A 12,673-nucleotide genomic window follows, 5' to 3' on the forward strand; every position below is an offset into this window, starting at 1 on the left:
TATTTGGATAGTGTGGGAATGGGCTTTCTCCTCTAGCATAGTTTAAATGATTTGGCCAGAACTTCAGGTTTAACGAATGTATTTTATTCTCAGAGAGATTCCAGTTATGTTGTGGTAATGGACGTTTTACCTGTACAAGCTTTCATCTGTTTAAGTTTGTATCTCTTATGTTAGGAACCTTATACTTGGCCTTCTGTGCAGCCTATTCAGTGCATCCTGGGCTGGATTCTCCCTCTGGCTATATTTTGATCTGCCTGAATTTCACATGCATACACAGTTTTGTTCATGGTGTGGCTTCTCAGTAGCCAGCAGGGCTGAGATAGGGAAGCTGGGATGGAAATGACCTTTCCATTCATCTTGTCACAGCGCATCGGCACACTCTAGTAGCAACCCTGGGTTTGGCCAACTGGAGTTAGCAAAAGGAGCTGTTTTTAGGTCCTCCCTCCGCTCTGTCACCCCTACCCCAGCCACATCCCGCCCTGGCCCATGATTTTGTGTGGATGGAGGTAACACAGAGAGCACCCTGGCTGCCGGGGACTACCTGGCCCCTTCTTCAAGAACAGCTCTCCAAACCCCTTTGCCCTTCCAAGACTTGCAGCAGGAGCCAGAGGCTGGGGCCCTGGCTTTCCCAAAATGTTGGAGATGGAAATGGGGCAAATACTGCTTTTAAACCCTTGCTGCTGTCCTGTACCAGCCCCAAGCATTTGCCTAGGCTAATCGGTGAACAGGTGCACTGGTGTTTTATCATTCTTTGTGTTTCTTGTGGCCAACTAGGAATAACTCAGGTGTTTCATTGCCTAGGTAGACTTCTTGGGGGATTCTCAAAGGTATTTTGAAAGCAAATATGCTCTGAAAATCCCAAAGGCACCTGACACCTGGGTGCTCTCAAAATATGACTTCCACATAACTTGCATATATATTTGCAGAATAGATATGCAAAGCTTCTACAGAGAAGCTTAAAAAAAAAAAGGTCTGATAAATGCATATTGGCAATTTTCTAGCTCTAGAAATATTTCCCAGGTCGTACACCTGGGGTGCTCAGCAGAGGAGGACCTGTGAACAAATATTTAAACACATTGAAGAGCCACTGTAGCAGTAAGGAATTTGACACTTTTTTTCCAGTTGCACTACAGGTATCTACCTGCATTTTTATGTAAATACTGGTTATTGGGCATAATTTTTTTTTCCAGTTTTACATCAAGTACAAGTCTCGTTCTATCCAGAGACTTCTGCAGGGTGTGACCTATAAGATAGCGCATTTTATTTTAAGTACTCTTAAAAGTTAATTGCAGGGTTTTTTTTGCTTTAGTATTTTCATTGCTTCTGAGATAGTAAAGTCCTGTTGTTTGTTCTTGCTTTAGCAGTACAAGTTTTAAATGTATTTTAGATTTTTTTTTCTTTTTTCCTTCTTTATTAGCTTTCCCATCTGCTTCCTTAGGATACTGCAATTAAAATGCTACTTTAAGCAAAACTTTACAATTGCTTGCAATTAGAATTGAAGAATGCTTTTTCTTAATGAGTAGCTAAGTCAATATGTCTGTACGTGCTTGTTCTCATGTGGTCCCATAACCTAAAGGTGAAGCAAACACAAGTTACACAAATGCCTGCTTGTCCTGACTTCAGTGAGAGTGGATTTTTAGCTGTTTATTTATCTGGAATGTTGTGCTTTGGCTCACCTTAACCCCTTGGTTTGGGTACCTATCTTAGCAAAGTAGTCTGGCAAAGCACAAATATTTTAACCCTGTTGTAGCATTTTGGAAAATTAGAGAGGGATCGCTGTCATTTTGGAAACTCTTGAGAGGTGCCTGTCATTTAACCTGATTTTAATTGTGTACCTGTATCTCACTAGGAACATTTCATAACGTGCCAAAATCTGTTATGTTTGGCTCTTCGCTGCCCTATATGCAGTAGCTTGTATTCTGAGCAGTTCTGCACAAGTCCTTTCGCAGATGGTTTCTGCAGCAGGTAGCTATAGTATCCTCTCCAAGTAGGTGGCAAAATTGTCTGCTGAGTCGTACATAATGAAGCTTTTCTTTCTGGTCCATCAAGAACAGTGAATATAATCAAAGTCAGATGAAGTCGTTAAGAGTTTCTGATTGCTCATTGTCTGTCTGATCAGTTCTAAGCATGGAGTTAATTCCCAGTAGCACTTTCTTGAATTTTTAGAAGAACAAAGTCAACCCAGTCTGTTTACTGAACGCTTGGAAAATACCCTAAATACCTTTTATATTTTCCTATTTTGAGCTAGTAAGACAACATATTCTTTATTTCTGCTTGTATTAGGTAACAAATGAATTTATGTACAATTTATTCACAGACTAATATAACACATGTTATATTCAGAATGTTTGCTTTTGGTGTCGTGTATGTGTATGTGAATAATTTCATTTTGCAGCATGTTGTTTTGGGCAGTCTGAGGGAAAGTTAGCTGTATTTCCTGTAATATACCAAGTAACTCATAAATGCAGTGAAGACCTCCAGTGAAACTTGCTTCTTCAGGGGTAGTAAATATGCTCTTGAGTGAGCTGCAATACAGTGTCGGTTGTTCTTGGGCTTGAGTCTATCAGTACTATCTACAGGATGTTAAAAGTGCGCAACAGTATTACAGGCTTTACTAGGAATTTCTGTCAAGACAAAATAGTTGTGCCAAAAGATTTGTTGAACATGCTGCTCATGTTGATTGCGATGCTGGTTTCTCTAGTGTTAACAAAACCTGTATGGAATAATCCATAACTCCTCCAGTTTTTATCTATGCCTGTTTCTCTAACTATTAAAATGATGAGCTGTTGATAAATCATGGGTGAATGCTAGTGACATTCCAGAATAAGGCATGTTTGATCACAAGAAGAAAAGGAAACTGGGATAAGCAAACCTGTGTCTCAGTTCAAAGTTGCTGAATATCTTCGTGCTTATTTTGTAACAAGAATTGTAGAAGTGGAGAGGAAGTTTTTGCTTTGCAAATCACTAATTGGAGGGTGTCTTGTTTCTGTCCTTTTCCAGAAATCGAGGCCAAGGAAGCTTGTGACTGGCTGCGGGCTGCTGGATTCCCGCAGTATGCACAGCTTTATGAAGGTAGGCACCTGAGCTTGCAAATCAATCATCCCCTGGCAATTTTTGGACAGTAAGATGTAATATTCACCAATAAATGAGGTTCAGGGGCACAACTGAAGCGCCAGCACATAAGATGACTTTCAGGAACTGGGCTACCCACCACATACATAGATGTACCAAACCCACTGAGACTCCGAAGCGCTCTTGGAGTTTTGAACTTGTTGCAGGTCTCTGTTTCAGTCTGAATTTTCCAGATGTCCTCATAGCACAAATGTTACGTTAGCATGATGGCACATTCCTTGTAGTTAACGCACAAATGAACTGTATTTTCATGAAAGTAGTCATCCACTGCTATGAGTCTTAGAGAAACACAGCAGCTGTGGCCAGCTCCACTGGCCAGCTCTGCTAATGGAGCAGAGGTAGGAAATTTTGCATATGCGTGGATGCGTCTGTACACCTCGTGATTCCGATGTCCTGTGTGTTTTTTCAGAACAGTTTGTTTTGTTGTTAGACACAGGTTCACTATGTAGGGAAAGAATATAACAAGCTGTTGTGCAGATGTGCAGCAGCTCCTCAAAGAGACTGCTGCCTCCTGCACTCACGCATCCTTCTGTGGGATGGATTCTCTTTGTGTGTCCACTTTTACAAAAATTTTGGTCAGTTACAACTGTTTTCTTCATTTACTATCTAACCTACTACGAACTAGCTGTTTTGGCATACAGTTCTTACAGTTTGCTTTGAAGTGCGACATGTATATTATTGCTCAGAATTTCCCACCACCATTTAAAATTACTTGCACTGTAGTGAAATTATGTACTCTTATCTGCCTCTTCTTTTTTATTAAACAAACTCCAGCTGCTGCTTGTAAGAATGAGCATAGAAAGTCCATTATCTACAGTGAATAACTGTTGGAAATTACAGCAAATGCTGGGCTGACCTTCTTGAAAAATGATCTTGTTGAGCTTTGATTTGCAGCTGCATTGGCAATATGAGATGATAATAGCACTTTGAAAAGCAGCACTTGGCAAAACTTTTTTTTGCCTGTTAAGAAATTAAATTTCCTTTTATTATTTCTTTTCATTTTTTTCTTTTTTGGGTGGTTTTTTTTTAATGTGTGTGCGAATGGAGATGCCAAGATTCATGCAGAGCTGGGACGGTACTTCCAGTCTTTGTTAAAACTGGGTACAAGACTCAGCTGAGTATGTGGTCTTGTGGGTTTCATGTTATTCTGAGCTGTAAATCCCCTAAAAATTTACTTACATTCAGAAAATGTGTCCTACTTATGGTTACCATTGCCCTGCCTAGGGACTCTAAATATAAAGTTTGTAACGTAGGACCATGTCCTGCCTGACATCAGAAGGACCGCAGAGGTGAGAGCAAGAGGCAAGAGCAAGGCCAGCCATACCCATTGAAAAGACAGCTGCCTTTATATGAAAACAATATACCACTGTCCTTTGCAAGTCCCCCTGGCAGTAGGAACAACAACAAAAACAGCAGCAGCATAAATTAAGCATTAAAAAAAAATATGGACTTGTGCAGATTATCAACTTCTTCCAAGTCACCTCTCTCACTTAAGTTCTCCCATATGTTTTCTTGTGGGTATCCTAAGGTACTAACTTTCTCAGTTGAAAAACTTGTATCAGCATTGGTGTAAAATACCAGTTGAATGTGCTCATCCTCTTTACTTGCACCTTGGACTTAAAATAATGAAGGGGAAACCTATGAATGAAATTAGTGTAGTGCAAGAGTTCTGAGAAGTCACCTATGTGGAGTGGTCCCACATAGTACACTTTTAAAATGCAGATTGATCAGTGAGCTCCTTTGCTAAAATCAGTTGCTTTGCTAGAAGTCAGTTCCTTTGCTAAAATTGCAGTTTTCTGTAGAAAAGACAGAATTTCTTACATTTTGCAGAATATGTCGTAATTTCCCGAGGCAACATCAGGACAAACAGTTCATTTGAGAGGTTATCTATTGGTATCGAATATTAACTACCTTTCCACAAATTAACACCACTCCTTTTCATCATTTCAGCTCATTCTTTCTCAGTCTCTGGAAATTAAAAGATTTACAGACAATCCCTTGGACCGGGAGAGTTGTATGTAACTGCAGCAGTATATGCGTAGTTTGTCCTTGTATTGCTGTGTGCCCTGAACACCCAGTGGCTTTGGTGGGAGTTCTGGCTGTGCAAGGAATGCCAGATCAGGACCTGTATGACAGTCAGGAATCTGTGGAGGACAGTAAATAATATATATATGTGATTGCTGCTTCAGAGCTGTAGTAAATTTTCAGCTGTCTGCCAACATTGTTTCCTCCCCCTCACTCTCCCAGTTGTTTACCTAAACAATCTCCTAAGGAAAGGAGGCAGTAAGGGCTCCACACAGCTTGGCTTGCTTTCATTTCAGTCAATATCTCATGAATGTTGGGTCAACCTTTTAAATAGCTTGATTAACAGCCAAGGAGCTTCAGTTTTTCATTCTTTCCCAGAGATTTGGGGCTTTCTGACCTTTTTTCTTCAATGTGAGATATTAGTGCTTTGATGGAGATTGTATATTTATTTTAAATAAAGCTAGCCAGAGTCAGTTTACACTTCTGATGTTGAATAGGGAGCTCACATTTGCCTCTTTCCCTCTCATGTTGTTTTATCTGTGCTTTACACTTTTTTCCTCCATTTTGTATATGAACTTTCATTATCAAAGCTGCATGTCAAAAATTTGTACATGAAAAGGAAGCACCTCTGGCATTTGAGGTGATAGCGTGTGTTTACCCGAGAAATGCCAGTCACTAGCATCTTGGTGAGCTCAACTGGAGGCAGCTGGTTGTTCTGAAATAACTCACCACTGGGAATAAGAGTCATTTTTATTCCATCTGTCTCTTTTCATGCAGATCTCCTTTTTCCAATTGACATCGCTCTAGTCAAGCGAGAGCACGACTTTCTGGACAGAGATGCTATTGAAGCGTTATGCAGGTAGGTGAAAAAAAATCACGTTGCATTTTGAAACAAAACCCTTCCTGTGTAATGGAAAGCATAACCTGGGGAAATCGTAACCTCAATTGAATTAGTATATAACATAAATCATACCTTTGTAACCGTTTGCTTGAGGTTTTTGGGGTTTTTTTATCCACTATTAGTATATGGTTTAATATAGAATATTATATGGTTTAACAATAGAATAATATATTGGGCTAAGTAATTTTGGGGGATCTTATTTAAAACAAATTTGGGAGGAAAGTGGCAGGAGTCTTTGTGACAGGTATTTCATAGGCATGTTTTTTATCATTATTCTTAATTAGCTTTCGTTACTTCTTTCCAAATCAGTTACACATGTGAAAGCAGAACTGTGCTGACTACAGCCATCTGCACATATAACTGTAGCATCAATTTCCACACAGGAGTTGGGGTTTGGGAGCAGTATTAGCTGCTGCATTCTGTTACTGTCCTTTCTTACATTGGTGAGCAGCTTTGTCTACAAACAAAAGAAGCTATGTATGCAAACAATCATGCTTACCTCAGTGCATCACCCTGTGTGCGCTGTGATCACCAAGGTGAATGTGGGTATGGCTGAAAGGGGTAATGTGAGTGACGCTAAGAGTTTATCACCACTGCAAAAATCAGCCTGCCCTCAGCCACGTGCTCCCATTACTTATCTTGGTTGTTTATGGGCTCCTTCCACAAACCGGTTCAACTCACTCACCCCGCAAAGAGTCTGGATACTCCTGTGCTGGTTTAGTAAATTACATCAGCCCATGGAAAGGCATAATGAAGTTCAGAGGGGGTACAGAGGATGGAGCAGGACCCCACAGCCAGCTGCACGGGCAGGAGAAGGGATGGGTAGAGAAAAAGAGGGAGCAAGTCATACTGGTGTGTGGCAGCGTGTTTTTACAGAACTACAGCCTCAGCATTACCAATTTCATCATAAAAGCAATTGTAGTGGCCCCATCTGACACTTACCCATCCATCAGTTGCCTACTCTAGCGTGAGTCCACAATCTTAAATGGCAAAAAAAAAAAAAAAGTCTTTTCATGTCTCCTAATACCTAGAAATAAGTGCAGTTTTCTGCCTCTGTCCATCAGTATGGCTTCTTTCCAAATTGTCTGCAAAATGAATGCTTTTGGATATTGCATGCACAATGTCTGCTACTCTAAACGTCAGTAATTGTAATGAATTACAAAACCTTTTTAAGAAAGGCTTTAAGTTTATAGTGCTCTCATACCATCACTGCCATACTTGGAAGGGAAAGAGAGGGACTGGAATTTAAAGTTCTTCAGAAATATTTACAAGATTCTCAAACTAAGAAAACAGATTTGTTGTCCAGTCATGAGGAGGGGAAAAATCTCATTAATGTTAAGTTCACACTCAGGATGTGCCCTTCTCAAGTGTAGGGCACCTATTCCATCGATACTAAAATGTGATGCATCGGTCTGCTTATTTTTGTGCTCTGGAACTTGTGAAGTCATTGAACAGAAAGTACAGCAATGTGAATAAATGCTGGTTCCCAGAAGCGTGGTCTTCCCTTGCCAGGAAAACAAAATACAGTCAAGCCAGCATATTTTGGACCTAGTGCTTGCCTGCAAGAATACTGGTGTTATTTATTTATATGGGGGGAAAAATGTATCAGATTGTTTCTCACTGGTGAAAGTAAGAATATGCCCTCCATATCTCTTCGAGATGTGCTGCTAGTGTGATCAATAAAAACAGTTGCACTTTTTCTGAATACAGAGGACAGCAAAAAGATCTCTATCCTAAGAATGGAAGCTTATATTGTAAGACTTCTAATAAAGGGGAGCAAACCAAAATTATATGAGTATATAGATATTTTGTGAAACTAGGAAGTCTGCTAATTGTAAAATAACTTCTTCACTTTTATCTTCAAATTGTTTTCTGTTTAATATGTGTAAGAATCCACCAGTCTTACTGTAGCTTGAGAGAAAGATGTTAAAGACTGAACTGTGTCATGCTGAAGCCTGTGACTTGTATATCAGGGTTATCTTTTACAAGATAACTTTAAAACTGAAGCTAAAGTTTCTCCAGAAGCATTCAGATCCCACCTCAAAATAAAACTGAAGTAATTCAGTTAATCTTCTCAGATGTCTGAATTTGACCCTTTAATGTTTGTGTTAGACAAAAGCAGTATATTATCACAACATTTCTACCTTTAGATTTTTTTCCTATATCTCATTGTTTAATTCTGTAAAACTTATTAAAAAACTTTGGAGAAGGCATATGGTTTGGAATGCTACATTTCTGCCTGAAGCCTGGGTTTATTTTGACTCATGCCATGGTCAGTGTGTAAACAGTAAAGGGGTTTACTCAGTGAAAGACTTAGAGCTGTTTCACAACCATAAGTCTATCACTGTTTCTTAACGGAAAATCAGAATAGTTTTTGAGTTATTTGCATTTTCAGCACAGAGCTAAATGAACACTATATGCAGAGCGCGGTAACAAAATAGTAAGTCTCCTGGGCTGGGAACCTGCTTTTCTGCATAACAACTGTTTTATGCCAGCAGTTCTAATTACCTTGTTCTAATTACTGCATGTGAAGAAATTGTTGTAAAAAGGACTGTAGAAATCACAGTGACAGGGATTTTTGCAAGTTTGAAGCATTTTAAATGATAGTTTACATCTGAAGAGTATTGTAAATTATCGTTTAATAATCTTACTAATGTAAGCAGGAAAAGTAATGGAACTGTAAAACCAGCTTATTAGTCAATGTTTTGCCAGATTCCTTTCTAAACGGAAGAGGTATCAATAGTCACTCCATTAAGGTTTTCCTGGAAAAATAAGTGAAAAGTGGGTTGAGACTTGAATTACAGAGATAGCATATGGCATTTGGTAACACTAAAGATAGAGGGTTAAGAAATGTCATTTAGTGATCTTATCATGAAATGCAAGGCTAAAAATGTATGAGTGATGGCTAATTTTCTAGAATGCTTCATGTAGTGACTGCAAAGCGCTGCTGGCCTTGGTTTTATAAGACTTTATGTAGTTTAACGACTGGTTATTTATCTCCAGAGGATAGCAGCATCATGCGCTGGTGAAACTAAGTACTGAAACATGCTTGTCCTAAAGGTTGTTGCTAAGTACCAAATAAATAGCAAGCCATGATGGAAATCTCATTTAGTCTCCTTACGGATAACTAGAAAACTGCCACACTATATACGCAAGAGGTTTATTAAATCTTTTACCATCAGGACTTCTCATCCAATAAATTGATTGCAATGGATTCACATGAGCAGCATTCACTGCTCGTATCATTTGGTTTGTAGAGAGCTGGACTCCTTTGCAGGTCAGAACGTGCAGATAAACCCCAAGAGCCAGCACAGAGGCTGTCGATTTCAATGAGACAAGAAAGCCCTTGTATCGTCAATTAATTACACGTGTAATGGAGTTGGAATTTGCTCTATGAGAAGGGATTTAAGAATTTAAATCCATCAAGAAAACACCTCAAAATTTAAAGCTAGATCATACAGTTACTCAGATTGAAAATTGTCATTTAAAATGCATAAATCTAATATTCTGCATTGCTACCACTTTTCTTGGGTGCATGGAGTGAGAATTTTCTCCTGTTAATGTCAGCAGAATGAATTATGTGAGGTTATAGCCAATGGAAAACTGACTGGTATCTAAATTAACACGGACTTCACATTATATGCACATATTTTAATTTATAAATTAGGTGAAATTAGCTGTTCACACTGCAATTTTTGATAGTGAGTATCTTGTTCAGGCTGCCTTTCTTAAAAGAAGTTCAGGCTAAACTGGTTTGTCCATTTCTGAGGAGAAGAATGGGAAAAATGCACCGTTTGCTCATTTCGGAGGGAAGCTCTAATGCCTCGTGTTTTGAGTGCAACAGGTTCGGGCTTCCAGTGTAATTGCCACTCAGGGTTGATACGGGCTAGTCTCAACTCAGGGGCTGGGACTGGGAGGCAGGTCCTGTTGCACTGGTCACCCTCAGGCAGAAGAGTTTTGCAGAGCTGTGGTGAAGGAGGATGAGAGCTTGGGCAGGAGTACGTGAGGGGCAAGTGACATCTTGGAGCTACAACACTCCGCCGGAGTAAGATACCATCTGGATGTGAAGATGCATAACGAGAGGGCTGACGCAAAGGCATTTATCGAAATGGTAACTGAGATAGGCAGACGGTGAAGGCATCTGTAACTGCTATCTGCAGCAATCCTGCCCTGTCCCTCCATCTCCCATCTTGTCCTCACGAAGGTGTCGCTGAGACAGGTTTGGGCAGAGTAAGATGGAGCTAAAGAATGAGGCAGACCTGCTGACTGCCAGTAGGGAAATGATGAATTGAATTTATAGCTGTGAATGAAACTACCAAAGGGGAAAGTCCAGAGCCAGAAGAGAAAATTGCGGTTCACGAACAAGCATATCGATTTGATGAGAAGATCTGTAGAAAATGAATGTGTACTTCTATGCTGATAAAGTATTGCAAAGCCTATGTGAAGATTAATGATAGTTGTATAGGTAACTCTCATCCTGGCAAAGCCTAAACTTTGTAAACTTAGCTTTTCAGTCTCAGTAATGGGTTTGGAAGGCAGTTTTGCATATTGTACTGTTTTCAGTGTCCTATAGCTCCAAGAACTGAGCACTGCTGAACTCGAGCAGAAGTTAAAGCAGGATGTGTGATGTATATAATGAAAGTTGCAGACCTGAGGCAATTACTGCAGAGCATTTAGGTTTTAAAAGGGAAACTGGTTTTGTGATGAAATCATGTCAAATGTGTAACAGAGCCTTTACTTGCCTCACTGCTATTGCATTTAACTTTGCTCATTGGGGGTTACCTTATCTTGCCTTCATACTCATTTTTGTGAGGTGTGTGGCAGGGGATTTTTTTTCTTCTTAAACACTCTGTGGAAACAGAGGTCTTTGCTCTACCCTTTTGCACCTATTTCAGGGTTTTAATTTGAGTAGGAGAAAAGTCTGGAGATGTAATCTTGGTGAAATCGGAGATCATCTTTATTAGTGGTCAGACAGGCTGGAGCTAGATAAAGCGTGATACAGGGATTTGGTGATAACTTCTCTCTGCCTAAGTCAAAGGTTGCAACACTGTGAAATTTGTAAATTATTACACAATATAGAACTGAAACCAGTTTCATATTCCGTGATCTTGAGGTCCAGGGGTTTGAGAGGAGAATGTTTTTATAGCAGAGAGAGGGAGGTGGCTTTCAGCTGCTGTGTGGCCTCTTAAAAACCAAAATACCAGTTTTGTTGTGTAGCGCTTAGATGGGACATCCAACCTTCACCCACACTGTAAATGCAGTTCCTCTGAACTTCACTGGACTTCTGCATGTACCCATCAGCTGCAGCCAGCAGAACTGTGACTTCTGCCTTTTAAAGTCAGGGCAAAAATGAAAATAAAGAGATCTGGATAACTTTCCTAACCTGCAACTGCCCTACTATTTGACCCATGGCAATTCTTCCTGTTTCTCTTCTTTTCTGCTGTGTTGTGGCTGGGTCTAATTATAGATCAAACTGCCTTTTTTTTTTTTTTTTTTTTACTTTATGACTGCAGCAAAAGCACCAGTAGGAGCTTTTCGATTTTCTTTGATGGCCTCAGGTTCAAGCCCTGTGTAAATAGCATCTGCAACTAATCCTGTGCATAAAAGGCAAGGGGAAAGAGAAGAAACTAGTAATTCTTCCTGTGCACACATTTTCTAGATTCAAGTTACAAGTTTCATGAATCTGAAAAAACTCATCTGAAGAAACAGGACAAATCAGCTTTTTTTTTTATTTTTTTAGGTTTTGGGGTGGTTTTTTTTTTACTTTTTTAGTTTTTCAGAGCTGCTGATACAGGCTCTACAGGCTCTTTACACTTTGCTCAGAAAAGTTATGTGACAATTATGCAACTTTCTTCAGAATCAATTAGGCTTTTTAAAGCTCAGTTCTGCTCCTGTGGAATCTGGGCTGCAGTCCGGCTGAAGGAAAGGGGCGGCTCGACTCCTCTGCCTGCCCCTTCACACACTACACTTCACGCAGCTCGGGGAACTGACCCGTGGTAAATTCAACCCAACAAAGTATTGAAAGTTTGGTTTTCAGCTTGGCTAGTCTCTTCATCCAGCCCATGGTACAGCCTTATGAGTGGAAGTACTAACACAAGGGACTAAATTGTCACTTCCATGAAGCTGCTGCTTCAGCTTTTCTGCCTTCTGTGTGGTGCTCAGCCTGTTCCTGCCCTTTGCCTTGCCGTAGCACCAGCATTTCTCTAACCATGCTTTACCATAGCTGAACCATGTCCCTGGAGCAGCTGCTGGGGAGGTGAGGGCTGGGAGAGGGGCAGGAGACCACAGAAGCCTGTACTTAGCTGTGCCTGAACTGCCGTGGAGCTGTGTGTTCAACAGTGCCAAGTCTTGCTCTGCTTTAAGCTGTTGTGCTCAGCCCTGCACACTGAGCTTCTAGGGGAGAGGGAAGGGAGATTTTATTGTTCAGGGATACCTACCAGATCATTAGGTCATCGGGGAATAGAGGGATGCTTGTATGCATTCATACTGTACTTCAAGGTATGCATCCAGACTGCTATCACATTTCATAAGGAGACTAGTTAGCTATTGTTGCTGCAGCAATTTTTTTTTAATTATTATTATTATTTTAGTCCTTCAAAACAGTATTTTTATGTA

At 40.1% G+C, this 12,673-nt stretch overlaps 1 protein-coding gene across 4 annotated transcripts in view; it reads left to right on the forward strand.

The window, feature by feature from the left end:
* The window catches only part of DLC1 (DLC1 Rho GTPase activating protein), a 230,746-nt gene that overhangs the window by 201,282 nt on the left and 16,791 nt on the right, over positions 1–12,673 (forward strand). For 3 of the 4 annotated variants that reach the window (XM_056333823.1, XM_056333830.1, XM_056333839.1), the window contains 2 exons: positions 3,001–3,072; positions 5,935–6,016. In XM_056333823.1, the coding sequence (XP_056189798.1) occupies positions 3,001–3,072; positions 5,935–6,016 (154 nt within the window). Of the gene's footprint in view, positions 1–3,000; positions 3,073–5,928; positions 6,017–12,673 lie in introns of those variants that run through there. The other variant, XM_056333846.1, reaches the window with a different exon arrangement.

Source organism: Falco biarmicus, chromosome 1 (assembly GCF_023638135.1).
Source record: "Falco biarmicus isolate bFalBia1 chromosome 1, bFalBia1.pri, whole genome shotgun sequence".
Lineage (NCBI taxonomy): Eukaryota > Metazoa > Chordata > Aves > Falconiformes > Falconidae > Falco > Falco biarmicus.